Source organism: Colletotrichum abscissum (assembly GCF_030869225.1).
Source record: "Colletotrichum abscissum strain IMI 504890 chromosome Unknown Scaffold_18.1, whole genome shotgun sequence".
NCBI lineage: Eukaryota > Fungi > Ascomycota > Sordariomycetes > Glomerellales > Glomerellaceae > Colletotrichum > Colletotrichum abscissum.
Window position 1 is genome coordinate 753,849 of NW_026850076.1, and position 26,098 is coordinate 779,946.

At 56.2% G+C, this 26,098-nt stretch overlaps 10 protein-coding genes across 10 annotated transcripts; 5 read left to right on the plus strand and 5 right to left on the minus strand.

Annotated features, from left to right (window-relative positions):
* Nucleotides 1-1,463: 1,463 nt before the first annotated feature.
* On the plus strand, nucleotides 1,464-3,431 carry CABS01_08248 (DNA photolyase; the record flags this gene model as incomplete). Its single annotated transcript, XM_060541610.1, has 2 exons — nucleotides 1,464-1,636; nucleotides 1,721-3,431. The coding sequence occupies 2 exons, from the start codon at nucleotides 1,464-1,466 to the stop codon at nucleotides 3,429-3,431; spliced, it is 1,884 nt and encodes a 627-aa protein (XP_060402414.1).
* A 681-nt stretch (nucleotides 3,432-4,112) lies between these two features.
* On the plus strand, nucleotides 4,113-5,603 carry CABS01_08249 (uncharacterized protein; the record flags this gene model as incomplete). The annotated part of the gene is made up of 1 exon (XM_060541611.1): nucleotides 4,113-5,603. The coding sequence occupies one exon, from the start codon at nucleotides 4,113-4,115 to the stop codon at nucleotides 5,601-5,603; it is 1,491 nt and encodes a 496-aa protein (XP_060402415.1).
* Nucleotides 5,604-6,234: 631 nt separating this feature from the next.
* Nucleotides 6,235-7,344, plus strand: CABS01_08250 (uncharacterized protein; the record flags this gene model as incomplete). Its single annotated transcript, XM_060541612.1, has 2 exons — nucleotides 6,235-6,822; nucleotides 6,904-7,344. The coding sequence occupies 2 exons, from the start codon at nucleotides 6,235-6,237 to the stop codon at nucleotides 7,342-7,344; spliced, it is 1,029 nt and encodes a 342-aa protein (XP_060402416.1).
* Nucleotides 7,345-7,879: 535 nt separating this feature from the next.
* On the minus strand, nucleotides 7,880-9,017 carry CABS01_08251 (uncharacterized protein; the record flags this gene model as incomplete). Its single annotated transcript, XM_060541613.1, has 2 exons — nucleotides 7,880-8,459; nucleotides 8,533-9,017. The coding sequence occupies 2 exons, from the start codon at nucleotides 9,015-9,017 to the stop codon at nucleotides 7,880-7,882; spliced, it is 1,065 nt and encodes a 354-aa protein (XP_060402417.1).
* A 363-nt stretch (nucleotides 9,018-9,380) lies between these two features.
* On the minus strand, nucleotides 9,381-10,311 carry CABS01_08252 (uncharacterized protein; the record flags this gene model as incomplete). Its single annotated transcript, XM_060541614.1, has 2 exons — nucleotides 9,381-9,991; nucleotides 10,155-10,311. 2 exons carry the CDS (start codon nucleotides 10,309-10,311, stop codon nucleotides 9,381-9,383), a joined length of 768 nt encoding a protein of 255 aa, XP_060402418.1.
* Nucleotides 10,312-12,645: 2,334 nt separating this feature from the next.
* Nucleotides 12,646-13,044, plus strand: CABS01_08253 (uncharacterized protein; the record flags this gene model as incomplete). Its single annotated transcript, XM_060541615.1, has 1 exon — nucleotides 12,646-13,044. One exon carries the CDS (start codon nucleotides 12,646-12,648, stop codon nucleotides 13,042-13,044), a length of 399 nt encoding a protein of 132 aa, XP_060402419.1.
* A 922-nt stretch (nucleotides 13,045-13,966) lies between these two features.
* CABS01_08254 (uncharacterized protein) lies at nucleotides 13,967-14,335 on the minus strand (the record flags this gene model as incomplete). The annotated part of the gene is made up of 1 exon (XM_060541616.1): nucleotides 13,967-14,335. The coding sequence occupies one exon, from the start codon at nucleotides 14,333-14,335 to the stop codon at nucleotides 13,967-13,969; it is 369 nt and encodes a 122-aa protein (XP_060402420.1).
* Nucleotides 14,336-14,651: 316 nt separating this feature from the next.
* On the minus strand, nucleotides 14,652-15,740 carry CABS01_08255 (uncharacterized protein; the record flags this gene model as incomplete). Its single annotated transcript, XM_060541617.1, has 1 exon — nucleotides 14,652-15,740. One exon carries the CDS (start codon nucleotides 15,738-15,740, stop codon nucleotides 14,652-14,654), a length of 1,089 nt encoding a protein of 362 aa, XP_060402421.1.
* Nucleotides 15,741-18,038: 2,298 nt separating this feature from the next.
* CABS01_08256 (uncharacterized protein) lies at nucleotides 18,039-19,784 on the plus strand (the record flags this gene model as incomplete). The annotated part of the gene is made up of 1 exon (XM_060541618.1): nucleotides 18,039-19,784. The coding sequence occupies one exon, from the start codon at nucleotides 18,039-18,041 to the stop codon at nucleotides 19,782-19,784; it is 1,746 nt and encodes a 581-aa protein (XP_060402422.1).
* An 811-nt stretch (nucleotides 19,785-20,595) lies between these two features.
* On the minus strand, nucleotides 20,596-24,767 carry CABS01_08257 (ABC transporter; the record flags this gene model as incomplete). The annotated part of the gene is made up of 4 exons (XM_060541619.1): nucleotides 20,596-20,949; nucleotides 21,022-22,835; nucleotides 22,887-24,152; nucleotides 24,212-24,767. The coding sequence occupies 4 exons, from the start codon at nucleotides 24,765-24,767 to the stop codon at nucleotides 20,596-20,598; spliced, it is 3,990 nt and encodes a 1,329-aa protein (XP_060402423.1).
* Between the last annotated feature and the right edge of the window lie 1,331 nt (nucleotides 24,768-26,098).

Here is a 26,098-nt window from a genome sequence, read left to right on the forward strand (position 1 = left end):
GGATACAAAATTCAAAGTCGGGGCGCCGCCTTGTCAAACTCATTTCACATTGTTCAGCTACCAGTGATGCTGCGCTCAGCCGACACACGTCGGAGCGCACTTCCATTCCGACATGATCTGACTGCACGCCGCGAGCAAGGGAGACACTCCCGTTTGGGGAACTTGTCGCAACGCATGGTCCCATTGCCACGACTTTGGCGTCGATGGCGCCGACGATCCCCATCCGACAGCCGGGCCATCGTTGCAGGCGTTGCATTCCTCGGCTGAGCAGCGTGATCGTCTGAGGTTACACGGCCCGACACAGGGTGAAGGGCGAGCCGGGAAACACGCAGGGAGCAAAAAAATGGGTGAGGCCATCCGAGGCATGCGATTTGTCTCTCCAGGGACTCGTTCACCTCTACCGCGTGGCATGCTCTCCGTCCTCGGGCCTTGGAGAAATCTTTCTTAGAATCCTCAGGGCCCGAGGGGCTCGTCTTCCTCTTCGTGCCGTCCACGACACTCCCTGGCAAAGCCCTGGCGATCTGCCAACTGTGCGAGTCAGGGTTCATGGGTCTTTTGTTTTCCCCCTCCCCTCGTCTCCAATTGTCCTGGTTCGTGGGTTGTGGGCCATTGAACCATTTCACCAATGCAAGGTACGCATACGCAGCAATTGGCCCGCGATTCGAGCATCGCGGTAGGTAGCCGCCGCCTATTATCCAAATAAAGTTTCGGGAGGGGACGGGCGAAACGGGTGACGGGTGGACGGGTGACGGGGTCACGGATGCTTACCCAGAAGAACCAAACCGGCCCACGGTCCACCGAACGGGTACGCAGCATGGGCGCGCAATCTCCTACATTTTCTGCGAAATTTACGGGATACCTAGGTACTCCAGGGGGGAACGATTTCCCGTTCGGCGGGCCCCAGTGGCGCGCGGGCACATGGGCATCGAGGTGGGCACACGCGGGTCTTGGTCCGGGCTTTTGTCTTCCTCGTCTTTGCTCTTCGTCTTCGTCTTCGTCTTCTTGGACCACCAGTCCAACAGGTAGGTATGCAGTATGGAGTACGGGTGTGAGGATATGTTAGGGGACCGAGACATTCACAGACTTTGTCCTTGGATCGTTGGGGGAAAAAAAGAAAAACAAAATGTGTGGCGCTGTGGTTGCTCCAAAAACTCGCGTGGCTTAGAGTCATTGACATCATTGATTTTTTTTTGTATCCCCGTACTCGGCCAATCGACCCATGTTGTCTCAATGCAGAACATGTTCTCTTGGACGCGATTCCTCACGCGACAAGCCTATCTCCCTTTGCTTAGTGACATGCCAATTAGGACTTTATCCTAGACTTGAGGTGAAGGTATCTCGTGATTTCGTGTTTTGTGTTACACAGCATTCGTGACCTACCATCTCACTTACCCCAATATCTCTCAGTCACATACCTCGCCGTCACTCACTCCCACGCACACACACTCTCACTCACACACAATATGGCACCCGGCCCGCGCGTGATATACTGGTTCCGGACCGACCTCCGGCTCCACGACTCGCCCGCCCTTGCGGCCGCCCTGGCGCTCGAGCCGGCCGCCTTGTGGCCCATCTTCACCTGGGATCCGCACTACGTGTACCGCGCCCGAGGCGGCCTGAACCGGTGGCAGTTTCTGTTTGTTTCCCCCACGCCCCACGCCCCCCTTGCGGAGGGAGTAACGAGCAAGAAATAATGACTTACACAAACCGTTGTGCTCAGATTGGACTGTCAGAATGACCTATCAGAGAGCATCACCAAGCTCAACCCAAAGTCCAAGCTCTTTGTGCTACGCGAGGGCCCGCAGACGCTGTTCCCCAAGCTCTTCAAGGCGTGGAAGGTGACGCACCTCGTCTTTGAAAAGGACACGGACGCGTACGGCCGCGAGCGGGACGAGGTGGTCATCAAAGCTGCCCAGGATGCCGGGGTGGAGGTGATCATCAAGAGCGGGCGGACGCTGTGGGACAGCGACGCCGTGGTCGAGAAGCACGGCGGCAAGCCGACCATGTCCATGTCGCAGCTGCAGGCGGCCGGCGCCAAGGTCGGGCCCATTGCGAAGCCCCTGGTCGCGCCGGAGTCGCTGCCGGATCCGGGTGAGATGCCGGTGGACTTTGAGCAGACGCCGCCCGAGACGAAGCCCGACTTTAACGCGGAGAACCGGACCGAGGGCGGTGACGCGGCGTACAAGAAGATTGCGGGGCCCAAGGGGGACTTTGCGATTGAGACGATGGAGGAGCTCGGGTTCCCGTCGGCGACGACGCCTCACAAGGGCGGAGAGACGAGGGCGTTGGCGATGCTCGAGGAGATTCTGGCCGACAAAAAGTATACAGCCACCTTCGAGAAGCCAAAGACGAGCCCCGCGGCGTTCGAGCCACAGTCAACGACCTTTCTATCGCCGTTTTTGCACTTTGGGGCCCTGTCGGTGCGCGAGTTCTACTGGAGGGTGCAGGACGTCGTGACAAAGTACGGCAAGGGTGCTTCCAAGGTGCCGGAGAGCTTGCTGGGCCAGCTGCTCTTCCGCGACATGTATTTTGCGGCACACGCCGCACTGGGCTACCAGTTCACGCAGACCGCCAATAACCCCTACTGTCGCTTCATCCCGTGGCATTTACCATCCAAGGTCGATCACGAGACGGGCCTCGTGACGGGCGAGTACCACGTCGACTCGGCAGAGGCGGACGAGTGGTTCCGGCGGTGGAAGTACGGCGTGACGGGGTTCCCGTGGATCGACGCCCTGATGCGACAGCTTCGCGAGGAGGGGTGGATTCACCACCTGGGGCGCCACTCGGTCGCCTGTTTCCTGACGAGGGGCGGTTGCTACATTGACTGGGAGCGCGGCTGCGAAGTGTTCGAGGAGTGGCTGCTCGACCACGAGCCCGCGTGCAACGCCGGCAACTGGCAATGGCTGAGCTGCTCGGCCTTCTTCTCGCAGTACTTTCGGTGCTACAGCCCCGTGTCATTTGGGCAAAAGTGGGACAAGCAGGGCGCCTTTGTGCGGCGATGGGTGCCGGAGCTCAAGAACCTGGACGCCAAGTACATTTACGAGCCGTGGAAAGCACCGCTGCCGGACCAGAAAAGGGCCGGGGTCAGAGTGACGGGTGGCGGAGAGAAACAGGAAAAGGGCGTGTACCCGAAGCCAATGTTCGACTTCAACGAGAGGAGGACGGCGTGTCTGGCGGCGATGAAGCAGGCGTACGGAGTCGGTCTCCACGGGAACGACGAGAAGGTGCGGGACGGCAGCTGGCGCGAGCTCTTTGCGGGCCAGGACACGGAGATGATGGACGAGTTTGAGAGCGACGACGGCGAGCACGCTGACCACGGCGAGGACCACAAGACGGCGCGACCCAAGGGAGATGATGTTACACCGGCGAAACGCGCTGCCGACGAAGGTAGCGCCGAACAGCACGCCGACAAGAAGAAAAAAAAGTCGTAGCTCTGTCGTAAGTCTGGCCAGCAATGGAGTCAGTCAGGATGTGTGCCTCAGCTGCTTAGACGGCGTCGTTAGTAAATGAGAAAGATTGTATTTTTTTACGACTGCATCCCATCACAAAGCGACTGGGATTCGATCAAGAGCCCAAAGACAATTTGCAACGCTGTCATACGTGTCGTTGAATGTGGTTGAATGCTTCCCGGGCAAGTCAAAGTCAGTAATACGCCGCTGCGTAAAACACGTTGGAGTGACGTCGCACCGGTCCTTGGCTTGGCGCACGGCCCAAGGCAGCGGGGTCGAGCAGCCCGATCTGGAAATCGCTACCAATCACCAGCCACGGTTTGTGGAGGCAGCCGACTTCAAAGCAGGAGCACCAATTGCAGCTTCCCGTTGCTCCCTCCACCCTGGATGGTCATACCTTCCCGATTAGTGTCACGATGAGGCTGAACCACAAGGACCTCTCCTCACCACGTCCGACTGCCTGCGTGGCACCTGGATATTGACTCAGACGATACAAAACTATCGTCTACCTTTCATCTATAAGAACCTCCAGTCCCTTCAGTTGTTAAATCGATACATCCGACTCACCACCCAGACCACCATCCACTCAACTCACCATACTACACACCATACAACGGTCTTTCACTCAACTCCACCACCTGACACGTAGCGCCACCACACAAGATGACCAACACAAGCGATCTCGAGACCGTCGAGGTCATGCCCGAGATTCGTGCCCAGGAGCAGCCCATTGCCAGCAGCCGCAGGGTGACAGTGCGCCTGGGAGACAACGGCCCCAACTCGACACGATCAGACATCCGCATCTCCCACGGCAGCAAACAAGACGCCCTCTCTATCCAGCTCAACCGCACAATCCGCGTCCCCGACAACAGGGACACCAACAGCCTTCCCCCTGGTCTCGGAACCTTCCCTCTGTTCAAGGTCCACGACTATGCACACAATATGCCTCCGGACATGGCCAAGAAGGGCGGCATCTTCTTCCCAATGTACCAGCGCGAGGCCATGTGGGTCAACTTCTCGGCCCAGGCCCCTTTCGCTATCAAGATCTACGTTGGCGGTGTCAATGCGGTTTCCGGCCTGCCCATGACGGAGAACGAAAAGACGCTCGAGAAGCGCGTGCGGATGCTCAACAGCGGCAAGCAGATCCAGGACTACATGGTGGTACCTGACCAGAACTGGCTGGACGGCATCGTATCAGAGGACGGCAAGATCCGCCAATTCGTCGCGCAGCCCAAGGGATCGGGCTTCTCGGTCGAGGCCCAGGTCACCGGGGAGGAGAACATTGGCGGCATCCAGATTGAAGTGATTCCCATCAAGAAGAATCTCCCAACTGAGTTTGACGTCCGCTACGAGAACAAGGAGCACAAGGTCGTCACCCGGACTTTCAACGTTGCGGAAAAGGGTCTCAATGGTGAGAGCACCTGGCTGGACGTCAAGAAGCTCATCCGCGACGAGTTTGACATTGCTGTCGATCAACAGCGTCTCAGCGACCACGGCAATCGCTCAGGCTTTGACAAGTACCGCATCGACTTTTCCGATAATACCAAGCTTGGAGACACCTACTTCCCACCAAATTTTTCGACCGTCAGCGTCGTGCATGATACGCCAATGCGAGGCCGGATGCGCATGATGGGGGGGCTCAAGTCCATGGCGGCTCCTGGCGGCGGTCCCGAGATGATGATGTGCGCAGCTTCCGTCTCCAGTCCCATGGCGGCACCACCTCCGGCAGTCGAGGAGATGGGACTTGCGGCTGGTGGTCTCATCACCCAAACGATCGAGGAAGATAAGTATCCAGCCGACGTCTGGGACGCCGAGGCCTCGGTGATGTTGAACCTTCAGATCCTGAGCATCGAGTCCTTTTGTGCCGTGACTGGACAGCCGGCTCCCGACACCCCAGTCAACGCCCAGTCATACGCCAACCACGGCTATCCATTTTTTGAGATTTGGGGAGAGGAGAAGACGGGCATCAAGGGGGACTTTTCCGAGGTGAAGAGCGTGGCGCAGATCGAGGCCGAGCGAGCCGCAGCGGCCGGCGAGGAGTACAAGGAGGAAGAGAGCGTGCCGGTGAGGGTTGTGCAGCTGGGCCCCTTCCGAAGCACATTCCGGCCTGTGGAGGTGCTGAACAAGGAGCTCGAAGGGCTACGCTTGGAGTAATGATTGTATGACATGTTAATGATGCACAAAAGGACGCATTGCACAGGATAGTGGGTTTTCGGCAGCAAGTAATGTTTCGCGCCCTATATCAAGTCACAAGCTAGATTATGATCGTGAATAGGACTGAAAATTATGCTGCAATAGTTTCTGCACCACTACGTTACCCAGATGAAAGAGAGCTACTTTACTTGCATGCAGTCAAAATGCCGGGCAAAAGTGGGGCCGATCGGAGCTGCCCAAGCTTTCCGCCAGCGCGGAGCCCTCCGGCTGGAGTGACAGTATCTCACGGAGTCGTCCGTCTTATGAATTCAACAGCAGAACGGTGACATTGATCCGTTCATTCCGGACAGTAGTTTTTCCCTCACAAAACTTCGGCAGTCCCACACACCATCTCCAAATTCAACCCGTCATTCAAGATTTTTGGAGTTGTATACCTGTTCCCCGCGTTCGAGTCGCATCTCCCGGGACCTCGGCGGACCCACATCTTGCCGAAGAACACCACATCCAACGACAGACGTATAAGTCGCGGCCCCCCCTGGTAACCCCCCAAAATGCATCTCCCACTCTGTCAAGAAATAGTTTTGGTAGTACGATCGCAGAGAAAGAGACACATGCGCAGAGAGAAACAACAATGCCATTCCAATCCCGAGCCCAAGCCCTCATCAACGCGCAAACCGGCGCCGACGCCCGCCTATCCCGGCACACCACCACCACCGCCTCTTCTTCCACCTCCTCGCCCGCCGTCCCCAACATCGAAGCCCTCATAGCCCACGTAGAACAGCACGGCTACGTAATCATCCCTTCCGCCTTCTCCGCTGCGGTAGCAGACGAAGCCCACGCCGAGATCGTGCGCCTGACATCCTCGCCCGAGACAGCCGGGCCAGCGGGAGGATTCTCCGCCCATGCCAATGACAAGGACAGCATCCCGATCGCCAGCGCAAGCGGCACCACCACCACCACCACCACCACCACAGGCGGCAGAAACAGCTTCGAAGGCTTCAAAACCCACCGCATCTACGCCCTCCTCAACAAGTCCCCCGTCTTCCACAAGTTCCCCACCCACCCGGCCCTCCTCGCGCTCAACAACCACTTCCTCGACCCGGGCTTCCTCCTCAACGCCTTTCACAGCGTCTACATCCAGCCCGGCGAGGCCCCGCAGGCGCTTCACCACGACGACGGCTACGTCGGGGTGCCGAGGCCCCATCGGCCCTTTGGGACGGTAACACTCCCCCGTCCTACCTTTCCACAACTGTCTCCTCCTCCTCCTCCTCCTCCTCCATAACTGACACATCCCCGACAGGGCGTAATGGTCGCCCTCGACGACTTCACCCCCACAAACGGCGCGACCGTCATCATCCCAGGCTCCCACACACGGGGCCCCGACACCGACACCACCCACCTCCCCCAGCGCAAAGACGCCATCCCCGTCGTCATGGACAAGGGCAGCGCTGTCTTCTTCCTCGGCACCCTCTGGCACGGCGGCGGGGAAAACACCTCGCCCGACCCCCGGAGGGCGCTGACGATCCAGTACTGCCAGCCCTGGATGCGGCCCCTCGAGAACCAGATCCTCGCCGTCGAGTGGGACAAGCTGGCCGGGATGCCGAGGCGGCTGGTGGACTTGCTCGGGTACGAGCCTGGAGCCCCTTTTGTCGGGTACGCGGATGGGGTTCACCCATGGAAGGTTGTCCAGAGGAGGCTGAGGGAGCAGGAGAAAAGTGTAGACAGGCAGGTCAAGTTGTAAATGGCTTCCGACCCTGTGTGTGGTCTCGTGCAGTATCACTGAGCAAATGAGTCGCGTATTGACTACATGTTGTATTGACGTGACCATGACAGGTCGTCGTATCCATCCCTGCACCAACGTGAAACCACCACTAGAAAGTATCTACGAGAAGAGTATCAACAGTCGCACCATGCGAAGATTACAGTATATAGAGCATCTCGTCAGATGCCAGTGGTTGCCATCGTATATGACAATGTATGCCGCCGAGTCAGCGGATGCGCCATGCCCAAATTCCGGCTGCTGCCAATAATCACAAAACCGCCATCCGATGCCGTCCCTTGGGACCCGGCTCTTTTTTCTTCTGCCCAAAATCCGGCCGTGAATAGAACTAAGACTAAATACTAATTGTAATGTGAAGACCGACAAGGTCGGATGCCGGATGCGGCATTAGAAGGAGAAATAAATGCGAGAGAATGTCGAGGGTATCATGGCGCTTGCTGAAAATCAAATAACTCAAAACATGACTCGTTACGATCAGTGCAGTCTCCCGACCGCTTTACAACATGTTGCAAAGCAGAGCCAGGGTCATGGTCGTCGCCGCCAGAGCCCAGGAGGGCACCGACAGCCCTGCCGTGCTGACCGCGGCCAGAAGCGTGTCGTTGACGTATTCTGGTCCGCATATGGTATTGACCTGCGACGCGGCGTCCTCGTAGGTTGACGAGATGGCGAGTTTGCGGTTTGTGGTGAAGGTCTGGTAAATCTCCATGGTCTGTCGGAGACACGTGCCGCAGGTGGGGTTTGCACTGGCAGGCAAAGTCATGTTGAGTGGGAGGTAGTAAAAGTAGACGTTGGACGGCGTGGTGAGGTTGGTGACGGCGTTGGCGAAGCAGTACATGGACGTGTCGGGGTCGGTAAGGCAGGTAGCCTTGTACAGCATCTCGTACGATTTCAAGCCGAGATAGGCCTGCATGACGATTGGGTTGCCGGCCTGGTAGTCGGAGCCGCAGTTGGCGTCCAACGTTAGGTTACCGGCCACACCGGTAAGGAACTCTGTGCAGTACTCGACGTCAGCGCCGCAGGTGGCGTCGAGTACCCTCACAATACTCAGAAGCTTCTTTTCAGCCTCAAAGAAGGATCTCGAGCCCTGGACGAGTCAGCTCTTGTACAACACCGACGGACAACAACAAACATGCCTGGAGCAGCAATGACAACGGGTAGCATTTTTTAAAGTTCTGGTTGGTAAGGAGCGAGTTGATGAAGCGGGGACAGGACGCGCCGTCGTTGCTGGTAAAGTTAAAGGCGAGACTGGTGTCGAAAGGCGACGGCAGGGGCGAGGCAGAGTCCACAGTCGCAGCGGGCACCGTGACGGAAACGGTCAGCGTAGTCGAGGCGGCAGTAGCTGACGCCTTGTCGGCTGTGCTGGGCGTCAACGTGATGCCCTCGTCGTCTCGCTTCTTCAGTTCGTCGTGCCCGGGCGGAACCATGGTCCACCGACCCTTGATCATCGTAGGCGTGCGGTCGTCAATGACGAGGGCGTCCATGGGAGGAAGCACTGCGGGGGCAGTGATCTGAGCGGGAAGAACCTCCAGCACGGGTTCGGAGCCGGCCAACACCACCGAGGCAATGGTGAGGCATAGGAGAAGCCATAGTGACCGTGGCCGGGTCATGGATGACAACGACATGATGGCCATCATGGGAAAACTGCGACACGCAGGTTGGCAAGACCAAACATAATCTGGTCCCTCTTGCAGTGGTTCTGGCGAGTCGAGAAGAGCAGTCCTCGACGACGGAGTTTTGATGGGGTAGGAAAAGGCAATTATTGCTGGTGTTTGCCGAGAGAACCCCACGTTGGATCGGCGCCGAATGTCTCTAGCCGGTGATCGACCAGATCACGCACGCGATGGTGGATATATTTTATAGCACCAAGGAAAAACAAGATCACCACTCCACTGGCTGCACGGGTGGAACACTTTTGCGGTCGGATTTTGTGATGCTGCAGATTCGACTACCAATGAAGGCGACGGTGAGGATGGGCGATTAAACGAATGGAATCGGTCCTAATGGCCGAAAAGTTGACGAGTCGACGATGCTACAGTCGACGACAAGACTTTGAGAGATTGGTCGCGTCCACAATTGGGGTAATTCGGGGCGGTTGAGGTCGAGTCGAACGAGGTCCAGTTGCTTCCAAGCTTGCAGTTTCTGTCGGTCGCCAGTAGGTGGGCCGTAGCACTCAATAGGGGGGTTAAGAAGTTGCCCGCCGTGGTCGAGTCGTCGAGACGATCAGCTCTGTCGGATCTGGTCTGGCGAAGGGGCAAGACGAGGCAAGGTGAGGCTCTTGGAAGGCGGCGACGATCCCTGGCTCTGGCTGGGGGGAAGACGAGGTTAAGAAGGAGTAACGAGTGGACGAGCGCGGGCGAAGATGGGACGGGATGGATGGTCGATTTGGGGGGGAAGCTGGCAGCAATATTGGCTTGGCTTGGCTCGCTCGCGTGGTGGGAGGCGCGCACACTTGGTCGGCCGGACAGGGTAGCAGGGGTCCAGGGGAAGTTGGATGGCGACGGTGCAAGTGAAGTGGGCTTGAACTTGCGGCTTTGGGGGCCCAAAACGTAGTCGCGTAAAAATCCTGGGTACCTATCTTGGGTAGTGTAGGTAGCGTAGGTAGGAAGTACTTTGATTTTGTATGGCAGCAAAACAAAAGACGACCTACTGCATTATTCACGGGCAGCTCCTGTTCGGGTCCAGGTGGATTGTGAACGGGCTTCTTCAGTGGAGCGTGTGCGATGCATGGACGGCAGCTGGGGGGTCAAGGTCGGGCTGGGTCGTATTCTCACAGCAGCGACAGGATGGAGTCATGGGCGACGGTTGAGCCTGGAGGACGAGGTGCATGTTGGCTCCGCCGAGGGAGACGGAGACCTGGTTCTGCCCTGAGAATTTGGTGAGTGGGCACTTGGACTGGTTCGTGGACGGCGGCGTGGCCCCATGGGCCATGGGCCATGGGCTATGGGCTATGGGTCCACAGTTCAGCAGAACTTCAAAGAAGGAACCGGCCACCCTTGGCAGGGACAGGGGAAGGAGGCAGGGGTAACTCCGGCCGGGAAGGGGAAGGTCCAAGGAGGAGATTTGGCGTCAAGCCACTCAGCCAGCAAGAGCCAATATTTGCGCCTGCCGCCCTCCTGGCCAGTCCAATGGAACCGTCACCTGGGTCACCACTACCAGAAGGCGCGCACTTGCACCTGTGCCTGCCTGCACTTTCGATCCTCTGCACCTGCCTTTGCACCTGCCTTTGCACTTTATCCGTCCCGCAACCACAACAGCAACAGCCAACCACAACAGACCTGCATCTGCGCCTGCACCCCGCTTGTCTGTTGAGGTCGGGTGCTCACGAGAGCACGGGTCGCTAGGGTTGCACGCAGTACGTACCTCGTCAATTCACGGAAGCTTGAGTCCTGGGCCACTGGACTGACAGGTTTCGCTTCCTTGGGCTTTGCGGGTTGACATCGCAACGTCGGCTTTGGGATCCGCTAAGAAAAGCAACTCTTCAATTTCCATGTGCCGGGCGGGAGTCCGGGATACCTCGAAAGTACCCGTAGTGTATGGACCAAGAGTGGACTGAGTACGGAGCATTGGAGTGAGCTTGAATAAACACAAGTCTGATAGTTCATCGCATATAGGCAGGTAGGGAGATAGCATGAACAAAGGGAAAACAACCTTATCATCTCGCAATCTCAGGCGTCGACCAACCGGACTGCCCCGGGAGGGTGTCTTGTGTCGCATCGGCCCAGGCATAGACCGTACTTTGTCGTGAACTATCCGTACGTTTCTCTGGTAGCGTTGCAGCGATTATGTACGGGATGCCTCAATGGATAAGACGCAACGAGGTCGTTTTGATGTGAACGAGGTTTCCTCCCACACTGCGTATTTACACACACCGTGGTGACCACTGACAGTAAGGGTAAGCGTTTGAATGGGCGGCTGACTGAACATGCCAGCGAGTGGTCTAGAACGGCGGGCATGGCAGGGTAGCAACGAGGGATGAGCAGCTACGGCCATCGATTGGCACCGGCTTGGAACGGGCAGCACGTCAGACTGGATTATTGTCTCTGATGCGAGGCCGGATCTGTGGTTCACTAAGTGTGTGTGTGTCCGCACTTTGAGCCAAGGCAGACGGGAGATGACCACCTCAGTGTCCCTATTGGGAATCCCCTCCCCTGCAAGTGTTGACTTGCTATGTGCGTCTCTTGGGGGTCTGACTTTTGAGGTCCCTCGTCTGGGCTTGGTGCGTGTGCGGCGTGCGGTGTGCAGCGTGCGCATTGCGTTCCAATGTCCGGCTCGCGGTGCTGCGCCTGGAGTTGTGGGGGCCATACGTTCGTCTGTCTTCAGGTGAGAGCCCACATGGTTGATCTTCTCTCTCACCTGGCACAAACTCTTTCGACAAGCATTTGCGTTTCTATTTCCAGTCTGTCGTCACTCGCCAACAGCATGCGGACTCGCAGAGTCGCAGACGCTCTTGTACCGACAACACTCCAGAGAGGACCCCAGAAAGAGAGCAACATACCCCTCGCGGCGGGACGGGCGAATGACGGAATGCAAACGAGGGCCCACCGCCTGGCATTATCCAGATGAACATGCATGCACATCCATCTCGTGTGCATCGCCAAGGAGAGGGATTTTGTGAAATGTTGGCAGGTGCAATTAATTGACCTGTCCTGTACGGGCAGATGCAAAGGGCCAATCATGTACCATGTCGGTTCTGGAAAAGGGGCCAAGGCGGACTCTGCAGATTGGTTCCCAGTGCTTTGCCCACCCCCACAAAACGAAAAACACCAGAAAAGTTGCTGCAATGGCAAGGACCAGACGAACACATTGGCCCATTCTTCCTTCCTCGTGCAATTCACCTCATCTAGGTGGCAGTCGCTCTTGCCCTGACCATAGATTGCCCACCACGGCAAACGGCGGGACAAGACGCTGTCTGTGACCAGTCATCCTTCCGGCTGTCAGAATGTGCTCGTCCGTCCTTCCCGGTAAAAATAGCGACTCGTGGCCGGGCCATCCTTGGTGCCAGGCCGGAATGCCGTCTGTTCGCCATTCTGCTGTCTTCTTTCCGTCTTCACTTTGCATCCATGCTTCGGCTTCCCCTATCCAACTTCCGTGCGCCCTTTTCCCATTGACCCCATTAAACATTTTGACACCATTTCCCGATTCGATCAGCCTCTGTTGCCTGAGTCGTCGTCACCCGCTGCCCTACGTGGCCCGAAGAAGGAATTTCGACTGCGTCTAGACTGAATCCGTCTCAATAATCGACCGATAGAGGCCGTCGCTTCCATGCACCCGACCGCACCTCTCATCACCAATGTCGCCCGGGAAAAGAGCATACAAGTAGTCCACAACACCACAAACAGTTCGTCTCAAGGGAGGGTTCCTGCCACGTCTGCTACCCAGTACGCCTCTGCCATCAAACGCGTTGGACATCCACGGCGAGAGCCTGGACCTGACCGGATCTACGAGGCACCACCAACCTCAGCCGGGAAGCTGGGACTCACGGCGGCTGCCATCCACCATCGCTCATTTCCAGCCGCGCATTCCACGAGGGGGTCCCCTGTCCACAGCCGCCGCCTCCCCAATCTTGCCAGGCCACCACATCGAGATTTGAGGTTTGCAACCAAGAACCCTACCATATCCGCGTCAGTCTCTGCGGAGGCGCCACTACAACCTGCAGCATAAACTTCATTCAAAGTCAAATACATGGAGAGGAGAAGGCCATCCGTGCAGTGCCCCGGATCCAGCGGCCCGGCGGCAACCTCAAAAATTTTCCTCGCTCGTAGTGTACACGGTGACACTGCGCTCCTCGGTTCCTTGCAGAAGGGATGCTCCCTCCAGACATTGACAGGTCTCGGCCGTGGCTCACTTGGCTGCTACTGTGCGTGCGCGAGAGTTCGATATTTGGCCCAAAGTGGTCTCATTCAACTGGGTCTCATTTCCTCCGTGCCGGTACGCCGCTCAGCCCGGAGCGCTCCATGTCTCCCGCTTCCGCATGCCCAACTGCCACGCGGTGTTGACGACCGTCCTGTGTTATCCTATCGTCCACCACGTTCACAACGCCCTCCCAGCTCGGTGGGCTAGCGCCCCGCCGGTGCGAGGTCTATTGCTTTGGCTTTCGCCGCGCTTTCTGCTAGTCGACGGGTACCTGCGCCTCCCTACATAACGCCCACATACCGCCGCATGGGAAATGGCCAAGCTCCAGGCGGCGCGGTGGCGGCTCGTACAACGGCGCCACAGATCGAATACAAGCGAGAGGAAAATTGTGCAACGGGCGGGCGCTTTCGGCCTGGCTGGCCATTGAGTGATATCATGATCCCCTTTCCGTTAGCATCTCCATGCCAACATTATGGACGCAGCGGAGAGTAATTAACCAAGCCAGGCGTGAGCGTGAACATGTGACTCGATACATCAATGAAGCCCCGGTGTGCAAAATCGTCCATCAAATAATACCAGAGACAACGAGTTGGGCAGTCAGAGGTTGCTCAGCGACAACCTCTCTGCGATACGAAGCCTGATAGCGTGTCGCACAAACGAGACCGCACTTGGTTGCAATGGGACCATGGTAGCACAGAGGACAAGACACCGAGACAATGAGTCAAGTAGCCTAGATCCTCCACCACCTGCTTAGAGCCTCAGACCACGCTCTCCTCCCACGGGTCGCACAGCATGTAGTCTTCACTCCAGTGACTCTGAGACAAGTCTCAGTATTCCGCCATGCTCGTAAAAAAAAGACTCCGCTTCCACTTCTAGCACTTGGTCTTGGCAAGCATCCCAGCAGGGCAGCTTTATGGTCGGCACGAAGCTCGATAAATTGTACCTTGTGGTGCGTAGACTTGGAGACGGAAGCAGTCGTGTTGGCAACGCCAGTGAACTCCTCGTTTCTTTCTAGACGCGGCCTTCTAACAAACGGGTTTGCTCTTGTGCGCGATGCCCCTAAGACTTGGGCTGCCGTAGTTAGGAAAATTACAATCATAGCTAGGAGCTGTTTGACATACTAAAAGCTCTATCAATGATCTTCATCTCTCTATTTCTCTATCTCTATTCTATCTCCATCCCTCTTTGCGTCTCTATCCCTACCCCTGTCTTCGTCCCTGCCTCCGTCTCTTTTCCTCCTGATGTAACCTACACACGCTTGAAATGCACCTCTTATTCGTGAGTGAATGAGACGAGAATGGGGATGTTTGTTGAGGAAAGATGCTTATTGGGGTGTGTTATTTTAATCTATTTAATGTAAAAACATGTCATCTTTAAGTCCTCTGTCTATTGCGTTCCTGATAAAATGATAGCTATCACAACCCAACGTTGAAACGGCCGGTTTCCTGGAGATCCTTCAAAGCCTCAATATTAGCGCCAAGGAAGGCAGCCCGCATCTTCTCACTATCGCCTTCCTCCAATATGCCCACTTCCATCACGTCACCAACTCCATGTTCCCAGAGCTCTCTGATAGGAAGGTCGAGTGGCATATTTGGGAATCGCAAGAAAAATGATATCCCAAACTCCGAGAGGACGATATCTCTGACTCGGTGTGTAAGGCAATAACCAATCCCCTGCTTCGAGAGATTGCTCGATCCCACATCGAGCTTGATCGCCTCCGGCGTATTCACCTGCGAACCCCGCGCTCTCATGCGGTTATGGACGGCGACCGGGAGGGGGAGAGGTGCAGCTGCGGCCTTGATGTTCTTGACGCGGGAGGCCAGAATACCCGTTCGCTTCATCTCAACGCAAGTGAGGCATACAGATTTCGCCTCGAGACTCGCGTGTTTGAGATCGATCTTTCGGGCGTCTGCGGGATCCAGGACAACAATCATGTCAGGGCGAACCTCGACGTGCGACCTGCTAATAGGGCTTACTCGGACACTGGGTAGCGACGACATCCGTCTCCTCTTGGTCGGTCTGGTGCTGCGGTTACTCGTCGTCGCCTTGTTGGCGTCGCTCTTGGCCTTGCCGCTGGCGGCGGCGATGGCGGGATCAGGCTGGGGTTTGGGGATGGACGGAAGGCGTAGTTGGTGCTCCCACGTGCATTTGACGTCGTGGGTGTCCGATTCTATGATATGGGCGAGGCACTCCAAAGTCGGGTGGGCAATATGGGTATGAAAAAGCACCACGTTGTCTTGCTCGGCGTTCCTCTGTAAGACGCTGCCACCCTCGGCGACCAGGTGCTGGTTGATACCCGATCCCAGGACCTTCTCCTTGTAATCCTCTGCAAGCTGAGTGTATTTGGACATATCCATTAACTTGATGTTTTGCGGTATGGTCCGAGTTGTTGCTGTGTAGCTGATGGATGTTGGAGTAGTCTTTCGGGCTCCAACGGAATAGCGGGGGAGACGGTGCTGATGCGAGAAAACGGCATCTGTCGTGCTGAGCGGTACGGATGACATTGCGAACAAGGGTTTAAGTGAATGTTTGGTACCAGTCGTAGTAGGGTTGGGATGACGAATTACAAAGTCAGATAAAATGACGATGAGAGACTGGCGGGAAGGTGAAGATGGCGAGAGGGTGAAGATGGCGAGAGGGTGAAGATGGCGAGAGGGTGAAGATGGCGAGAGGGTGAAGATGGCGAGAGGGTGAAGATGGCGAGAGGGTGAAGATGGCGAGAGGGTGAATATGGCGAGAGAGTGAAGATGGCGAGAGGGTGAATATGGCCAGAAGGTGAAATTGGCAAGAAGATGAACTTGGCAAGATGAAGTTGAGAAGATGAACTTGGCAAGATGAAGTTGGCGAGAAGGTGAACTTGGCGAGAAGGCCTGCGGGTTCGGTAGAGTTAAGATGGTAAAGCCGTAAGTACTGGCAACGAGGAGATTCTGACGCCGGGCAGCCTCCTTCCTATCTTGAGAACGTCTGTGGACTCAAATCCCTACTGTTTGGCCATGCCATGAATTCCGTGTTCGTAGCCTGAGAGTTTACAAGACAGATGCTCAAAGTAAGTCGCAACACTCCCCTCAAACGCAGTCAAACTGGGAGAAAAAGGAAAACAAGTGAACGTCACCATCAGAGACTCCATTGTGAGAATAGCAAACAGAATGAAGAACAGCAAATAGAAGCGAATAATCTCACCAAATTCATCAAAACCGGTGAGACTTGTCGGCTGGCATCCGTACCTGCGCATACCCTTTACAGACATGAAAGCCAAGGATAATTTCAAATCCAGCCTTGGGATGGGCTCAGGCACTTGATTCATCACGATTCGCTGGGCGGCAGACAAAGAGACGGTGAGCCGCGCAGGACGAGGTATGCCGGGACACGTCTCGTCTATTCCACAGGTCGCAGATGTTTGCCATCCACCACGGACACGTGTGTTAGTCTTGTCTATCACCACGGTAGACATCGGCGTTTTCTGACCCGGCGATTTATGAAGTCTAGGGTGACCGAGTTGAAGCGGGCCTGGTATCCATGATCCTGTCTGTTACCACGTGTCTCTGCTAGGCAAGGCCATCCTATCCGTTGGTACAAACGAGAGACACGAGTAGTCTAATAACACACGACAAAAGATAGGCAGCAGACGGGTTGCAGCGGAAGAGTGCCGAAGAGAGTGTTTTCCATGTCCTTTGCCGCTTGGTGAAGATATCACGTAGATGGCATGGCAATATGCTTGCCACGCTTTCTCATACTCAAAGATCTCCCCAAACCATTCTTTGCTCGGCAATTCAGCTACTCAATGGGGGGCTCAGTCTTCGTCACTGTTTTCATTGTCGATTTACGTTGCGCTCTTCTGAGCCGGTCTCGGCTTCATTTCCGTCATGATTTGTGTCTTTGGATCCAATATCTACACTTACACGGGTTATTCCGTGTAGAGTACGCATGGGGTCGTGAAATATTTGGGGAGTATGCTCAACTTTACACATTTGTTCCGGAAAGATTCCTCTAGTATCTAACTCGACATGTCGAAACACAATAGCTGGCAATTGATCTAGTGGGCCATCGACACCCATAACATCAACGGTAAGCCAAGGTAGCACTATTACACGGCTGCCGGTAGCAATTCCGTAAGAGTCACTGCACCGCAATGCAATATGGGTCTCCAGAGCAATCACGGCATCTCAACGTATCGCGTCACGTGCGCAGGGTCCTTCCAGTATTGAAGGCTGCGAGCCGTGGTACCGTCATCACCGGCGCCAAGGCTGTCACTTGCCTGGCCGCATCCTGACGAGATGAGACTTGCGCACATTTAGACAAAACACCACTGCGGTCTGTCTGAGCTTGTCTGCCTTATGACGTGGTAACAAATGACATTGTCGGCCGTGCTTTGACAAACAGACCAAGGTACCTTAATGGGTTTGAGATGACAAAGTGGGGTAACGACCAAGAGACCTGGTAACTGAATTGATCTCCTCTTCCTCTGTGTGACTTTCATGGCTGGCTGCATCTTGGCGGACGGTAAGGTAACGTGCGAAAACTTTTTAAAGTTGTAGTATATACATGGGAATACAGTGCCACCCAGAGTCCGACATATCCACACAACCGATATTTTTGGAGAGCAAAAGCAAGCCACCAAGGAGATATCTCCGTTTGCTTCACCCAAATCCTTAATTGGGGCCACCCACACCCAGTCATCCTGCCATCCCATCTCAACTCCCTCTCTACAACTCCTCTTCTGACCACGCCTCTGCTACCTATCTTGAGTTCACTCCATCTCAGCCTCTATCCGTTCCTCATCCTTACTGTCGATACTGCCCATCATGGTCATGTCCGCCTTTGACAGATTCATGGACTCGCAGTTCGCCAAATATGATCCAGGAAAAACGCTGACGCTCTATCCCCACAAGGTAGTCGAACCATATGGCCTGGAACATTACGACAACCCACCGAAACTGGCTGTTCCAGAGGGCCATCTCCGTGACTTCGATCCCAAGGCTCACAGCCCCAAGACACGCGGCTCTGTTGAAGTCATCGAGCTTCTATCAGGTGGCATCGGCGGCGGCGCTCAAGTCCTGCTGTGCAAAGTTTCGGAACAACCCGCTGAATACAGACCGTCCCACGCTCCGTTCCCGGAGCCGCAAAGATACGTCGTCGCCAAAATCTTCGATCCCATGTTCTTCCCGGGCGACAATGGAGTCCTCTCTGCGCTGGCTGGGAACGATGTTCTCGCCGAGCAGCTCCTGAGCCGCGAGTCCGGAGCGTACGAGTACCTCTACGACAGGGGAAAGCCCAAAGCCCCTCCATCCGATTCCAAGGGAAAGGGCAAGAAGCAGGAAACCAGGAACACAATTACCGGTCACCCCAACCTCATCCCCCAGTACTACGGAACCTGGGCCATCAGGTTTGGGATGGGCAAGGGCAAGTACAGGGAGGCCGGCCTGGTTCTGATGGAGTACATTGAGGGCCACGCCATTGAAGAGCTTTGCTATAGGGAGGAAGACGACGGCTATCTTCTCCCGGTCACCGAAGAGGTCATCTTCCACGACTTCGCCGGCTTGGCAGGCACGATCCAGCCCAGGAAGGTAAAGTTAACCGAGCCTTTCCGGCTGAAGGCCTTTCGCGAGATACTCCATCATCTCGTGGTCCACATGCACCTCGGCGTGGAACACGCCGACTTCATCCCGGCAAACGTCATCATCGCCCTTCGCAACCACGGGGGAGTCACCGGTGTACGCGAGCTAGATGAACCGCGGCCCGTCTTGCTCGATCTTACCCTGACAAAGGTATGGCGCAAGACAAAGTATGCGCAAGGCCCCGGCATGGGGCGGCACTGTCTCGAGTGGCTTCCCAACCCCCCTCACCCAATTGAACGAGCGTCTCCCCAGGGTATGGAGCTGTACATTGGCTGGTTCGACGCCGAGTGGTCGAAAGAGCGGTTCGAGGAATGGTTGGTGCAAGAGTTTGGCCCTCTGGAGGAAGGCTCGGAGGAAGGCTCAACTGGAAAGTACTCTACGTTTGCCACGCTGGATAAGTTAGAGGCCGATTATTTCAAGAAGAAAGATGAGAAGGCGAAGGAGAAGATGAGAGCTGAGCAGGACGAGGCAGTCAGGGTCATGGCTTCTGCGAGTCACAAGGCCAGCGACGAGCGCGATGGTGGGCCGGCATCGTCGGCGAAGGAGGAGTCGACAGCTCAGCAGGACAAGGCAGTCAGAGTCATGGCTTCTGCGAGTCACAAGGCCAGCGACGAGCGCGATGATGGGCCGGCATCGTCGGCGACATTGAGCATCAGGCCCTCTCCGCGGGCCAACTGGCTCGCGCAAGACTCACAAAGCCGAGCAAACCCTCCCTCCACAAGCCGTCGACAGCAGAACCGATCCGACGAGTCCACCTCGACGGAGAGTGGCGAAGAAGGCATCCCACGCAGCTTGTACCGGAAGCTCCAGGAAGCGAAACTCGCAGCCAGCGAGAGCAGTTTTGGCAGCTCGCCCTCCCCTCGGTCGACGCCCCGCTCGGCGCAGAAGCCGGTGGAGAACGAGGAGGAGATGGATACCATTGAGGAGGAATAGGAAAGTTACTCAAGTACCTTGGGCTGGGAATAGAGGACTTGGATTGTGTTGGATAAGATTAGATTGGGTGGCCGTGTTCATGTTGTCTCCAGATTGACCAGATTATTGAGACGTGGGTTTCGTTGCCTTGCGATTTTGAGAGGTAGACCAAAAAAATAAAAGGTTCTATCACCAGTGCATCCTCTTTCCTACTGCCGTTCAGGAAGTGTGCATTCACCAAACGCGTGGCCACCACGTCTACATTCCCACCAACGCCACACACCACCTTGGCCATGTAAGAGCGTGCTATTAATTGACTCGACGTCTTGGCACCATCACATATAATAGGATACAGCCCAGACAAGGCCAGAGGCATGTGACCTAGCCATAGTCCGGTCCAATCCAGCAAGACCAGGCATCACATCCACAGTGCCTAACTCAACCTCTGTCCCGCCACCACATCACATACAGTCACACGTAGGAAAGCAACGCAAGCATTTGAAAGATGAAAATTACTTCTAAGCGAGTAGGTACCACGAGTACCCACGGAGGGGAGTCTATTCTCTCAACCCTGCCCATTAAACCAAAAGGCTACATACAATACCCCGACATTTCTCATCCATCTAACCCCCTTTTTGTTTTGACGTTGACGAACGTCTTTGGCAAATCTCTCTTGTGAACGAGTCAAAACGCCAAATGATGCAGAAAAAAAAAAAGACATGGACCAGTGTCATGATCCGGATATCTCTAGAGGCGACGCAATGAGGCCTCAGCAAATGCAACACTCGCGACAAACCAAACAAACAACTTCTCACGCGCATCCATACCACGTCTAGCTGTTCTTCTCCAGGGACTGGAGGTTGACCAGCTCGGCATAGCGGCCATTCTTCTTCATGAGCTCGGCGTGCGTACCTTGCTCGACAATGCGACCCTGGTCAAACACGTAGATAATGTCGGCCTTTTGAATGGTGCTGAGACGATGCGCGACGGCAATCGTTGTGCGGCCCTTGGCGGCCTTGTCGAGGGCAGCCTGGACGACGTGCTCGGACTCGGAGTCGAGGGCAGATGTGGCCTCGTCCAGCAGCAGGATCTTGGGATCACGGATGAGGGCGCGGGCAATGGCGATACGCTGCTTCTGACCTCCAGACAAAAGAGCGCCCTTGCTTCCAACAACCGTGTTGAAACCCTAGGGCATCGAGACGATAAAGTCGTAAATGTTGGCCTCGCGACAGGCAAACTCGATGGCCTCGTCGGTAACCTCTGTGTGGGCACCGAGCAGAATATTCTCCCTGATTGTGCCCTGGTACAGGGTGGGCTCCTGACTGACGAGGGCGATGAATGAGCGGTACTCGTTGACGTTGAGCGTGCTAATCTCCTTGCCGTCGACAAAGATGGCGCCGGAAAGCGGGTCGTAGAAGCGCTCGAGTAGGGCAATCGTGGTAGACTTGCCGCAGCCGGACGCTCCGACAAGTGCGACGTACTGGCCGGGGCGAATGACGAGGTTGAGTCCGCGGAGGACGGGCTGCTCGGGTCTGGTTGGGTACCGGAAGTGGACGTCGCGGAACTCGAGGGTGCCGTCGACGGCGTCGAGAGAAGCGCCCTCCTTGGACCAGGTGTCGATGGTCGGCTTGCGGTCAAAGAGAATCTTGAGCTCGTTGGCGGCCTGGTGAGCCTTGCCCATGTCGGGAGCAAACGAGAAGATGGAGCCAGCCGACTGCGCACCAAAGATGACGGCAGAGAAGCAGACGAAGAACTGGAACATGTTGTACTCTCCATTGGCGATGAGGGTACCACCGTACCAGAAACCGAGGGCAAAGGCCAGGAACATGAAGGACTGGGACGCGGCGAACAGCAAGCTTGACTTGAGGATCGAGATGAGACTGGCGCGCTGTTGGATGGCCAGGGAAGTCTGGTACTGGCGTATGACGTCGTCCTCGCGCGTGAGCGAGGCAACGGTGCGGATGGCCGAGATTGCCTCGGATGCGTAGCTCGCCGAGTTGGAATAGGCAGTCTTGGAGCGGCGCTGGAAGTGGGCGAGCATCCAGAAACGGAAGAAACCACAGCCAATGAGGATCGGGATGGTTGCAGTACAGACGAGGGCGAGCTTCCAGCCAATGGCGATGGCGAGCGCCAGTGCAGCAACCAAGGTTGTTGTGACCATGAGCAGGGTGCCGAGGGTGACGCCGCTAAGTCCGGCCAAGTGGGTGGTCTCGGTGGACAGGAAGGAGGTGAGCGCGCCGGCCGTGTTGGAGTCCTTGTCAAAAAAGGCAACGTCTTGGCGAAGCATGGTGCGGAAGGCCTGGTCACGGACGCGGTGGATGAGGCGCTCGGAGCACTTTGCAAAGGCGATTCCCTGGATGACAAAGGCAATGAACTGGACGCCGGCGAGCATCAGGTACATGGCGCTCCAAAAGTCGGAATCCTTCTTCATCTGGTGGAGGGTCTCCTGGGTGGTCTGCGGGGTGATGGGAACCGACAAGGTCATAATCTGCTTGGCGAAGAAGACGGCCTGGGTAGGGTTGCCACCACCGCAAATGATGGAGAAGACAAGACCGATGAGCATGAGCTTCCACTCCTTTTGGTTGAACGAGGCGATGAGCTTGATGAGGGTCCACAGACTGTACTTGACCTCACCGTCGTCCTTCCGGTTCTGGAGGGCAATACTGGACAGAGACTTGGAGGTTGTTGTTCGCTGCAGTTTGGCGGCCATGTTGTCTTCCGGGTCGGCAACGTAGCCCTTGTCGGAGGCGCGCGAGGCTTTGCGGATGATCTCGTCGTCTTCGGCGTCAATGGCTTCTTCCTCCTCGGCGTCCATCTCGTTGACGCAGGCAATGTTCTGGGCCGTGACGAGGTTGTAGTAGGCGCCCTGCTTGGCGAGAAGGTCGTTGTGGGTACCCTGCTCGACGATGCGGCCGCTGGACATGACGACAATGTTGTGGGCATCCTTGATGGTGGACAGACGGTGGGCAATGGTGATGGTGGTTCGGCCCTGGGAGGCGACTTCGAGAGCGGCTTGCACAACGCCCTCGGACTTGGTGTCAAGGGCAGAGGTGGCCTCGTCGAGAAGCAGAACTAGGGGGGATTAGCAAAGGGACACAGATAGGAGGTGCAGAGTCGACGTACTCTTGGGGTTGGACACGACCGCTCGCGCAATGGCGATGCGCTGCTTTTGGCCACCGGAAAGTAGGAAACCGCGCTCGCCGACGTTGGTGAGGTACCCTTCGGGGAGACCGCTAATGAAATCGTGAGCGTTTGCCATTTTCGCCGCCTCCTCGATGAGCTTCTTCTGCTCCTCCTCGGACGCGTTCTCGTGCTGGGTACCAATGAGACCGTATCGGATGTTCTGGTAGATGGTGGTCGCGAACAGAGTGGGCTCCTGGCTGACGAGCGCCATTTGCTGACGCAGCCAGCGCAGGTTAAGGGTGCTAATGTCGTGGCCGTCCAGAAACACTGATCCGCGGACGGGGTCGTAGAACCGCTCGACGAGACCGACAATGGTACTCTTGCCGGAGCCCGAGGCGCCGACTAGAGCCGTGGTCTTACCCGCAGGAATGGTCAAGCTCACGTCGTCCATGACCGTGACCTCTGGGCGAGACGGGTAGATGTGCTTAATGTTCTCGAGGCGGATTGTGCCTTCGACCTGCTCGAGCTTGGTTCCGTCGTCGCGGGAAGGGTCCAGGGGAGAGACGCGGTCAATGGTGTTGTAGATCTTGGCGGCCGCCGCAATGGCAGTGGTGAAGGCCTGGACGTTGGGGGCGACGTTTCCGAGGTTAAAGGCACCAATCATGATGGACATCATGATGATGAGAATGTTGGACAGCTTGATGCCGTCGTCGATGAGGAACTTGCTTCCCTGCCAGAACGCGAGACCGTAGTTGAGGTACAGAATGGTCATCATCAGCGCGACCATGACGCCAATGGCGGACTTGACCTTGTAGCCAAAGAACTCGGCCTTTGTGAGGTGCGCATCGTACTGTTTGGCGAGGCGGTCCTGGGTGCCAAAGGCGACGGCGTTGCGGATGGAGCTAATGACCTCGTCGGCCAGACTGCCTCCGTGGGCGTACGACTCGATGGACTGCTTGCTGTACTTGACGATAAAGGTCGAGCCGCCTCCCATGCTCAGGAGAAGGGCGACAACAGTAGACAAGAGGATCAGGGTGAGCTTCCAGTAGTGGACGAAACCAATGACAAAGGCCGAGATGAAGGTGGCGATGGCGGCAAGCGTAAGGCCGACCTTTTCCGAGATACCGTCCTGGATCAGGTTGGTGTCGGCGGTGATTCGGGTCGTCACCTCGCCGGCGCCCAATTTGTCGAAGAAACCAATGTTCTGGCGCATGCAGCTCTGGAGGTAGTGCTCGCGAATCTTTGCGCTAATGTGCTCTCCCGTGTCTAATTTTGGTCTTGCGTCAGATTTAGACTCACATCCTCCCGCCGGGGCGCAAACTTACAGATGAATCCGACCGTGGTGATGTACTGGCACACAAAAACACCAATGGCGAGGTAGACAAAGTACAAGACAAGGCTCGCCATCTCGCTGTTAAAATCGTCCTTGGACGTCGTGCCGGCAAAGTAGTTCTGGAAAGTGCCCTGCAGGTTACCAAAGATGACCGTCATGAGCGGCAGTGCGGCGCCGACCACGATGGAGGTGAAGGCGGAGAGGGAGAGGATGAGCAGGTCGTTGGTCGAAGAATACCGGTACAGGGTCATGATGCCGGCCTTGACTTCGGGAGTGAAGACCTGACGCTTGAGAATCGCGGCCTCATTGGCGGGCAGGTGCTCGTAGGGGTCATCGCTGGGGTCTTTTGGTGCGATAGCCTTGGAGTCGGCCTTTTCGAGATTGCTGGTGATGTTGGCCGTCTGGTTCTTAGGCTGGATTGATGCATCCACTTCGGTCGAGTCGCCATGGGACGATGCCCTGTCAGAGTGGCCGTTGCTGGCTGTCTTCTCAGCCACCTCTGTTGACTTTTCGCTTGCCCCGACGGGCTTCTCGTTTTCGAGAGACATGCTGGCGCCGTGGCTCCTGACAGAGCTGTGCGCAGTGTGTGGAGAAAGCTTGTTGCGCCGGTATGCGCTGTGCGCAAGCTGTTTGGGATGCGATTGTCGGGTTCCTATACGTGAAGTGTCGTCGCTCGTGTGGCTTGTATATTACGGCTTGGGTGGGTTGGTCCGACGACGAGATCCGAATCGTTCTCCCCTCGAATTACAATCAATCCTATGATATATAGACAGACCAGTGAATGGAAGGGCGGAGAAAATCGACCACGGCGAAAGCCAAGAAAGAATTCGCGGCGATCGGAGTCGGGATCGTCGTTGTCGCGCGCAGACAGGCGAAAGAGCGGGAAAACAACACCTGCCGTCGATTTGACGTGCCTCCCTCGACAATTAATAAAACAAGACGAGGACGGATGGAGAAAAGAGGCGTGTTCCCACTCGGGTTGCAGGCCAGGATAGGGATTAGTGGAATTGTCGCAAAGGCGTGGACTGGAGAATAAAAAAAAAAAGTACCCAGGACCTTGGCGAGGGACGGACTGGGGTGTGCACATTTGATATAGATGGACGGCGGGCCTAGTGGTAGGACGTGACCGGGGTGGCACGCCGCAGGAGAGAAGGAGAAGGAGACGACTACTAGCACAAGGAAGAAATGGGGGCAACCGGCTTGGACGAGATTCGACGGAATGCAGCCGACCCGTTCTGACCTCGCTCTTGTCAACTTCCCGACCTGTGACTAGCTCGGTTCCTTGCGTACCTCTACCATGCCCGAACCGCGCCGCCTACATGCGTGTTTATCGTCCATCTCATGTTGACTCACTGGCCCGCCGCTCATCATCAGACGAGAGACAGGAACGGGGAGGGACTTTGGTACGGATGGCTACGAGGAGGAGCACTTGTTTTGTGCGATCCCTTCCCTCTTGGGCACGCCGATATCAATGCCGGTGACAGTCATCCGGGAACGATGATGCCCGACTATCTTACTGTGGTAGATTCTATAGGGCTTTCTGTTAGTTGGTGTGGACAAGGTACTCGTACTGGTATACGCAGTACTCACATTGGCCTATTCGGTCTTGCTAGCTGGGTTCGCAGGGCATCGAGTGCGAAGTGCGAGCTGTGGGACCGATGAGCAGCAGTCGCAGCACGTTGCAACGCACTGATGATTGCAGCCAAGGTTGTGATACCGCAGCTTGCGCAGTAAACCAACGCTGCACGTCGGGCCTGCCCCGGGGTTCAAGAGCCAAGAGGGACCGGAATTCACTGGTTGGCGCACACAGCTCTACCTCAGGTACAGATACGCAGTACTTCATTGTTCAGCAAACTCCACAATGCTAAGAGTTGGACAC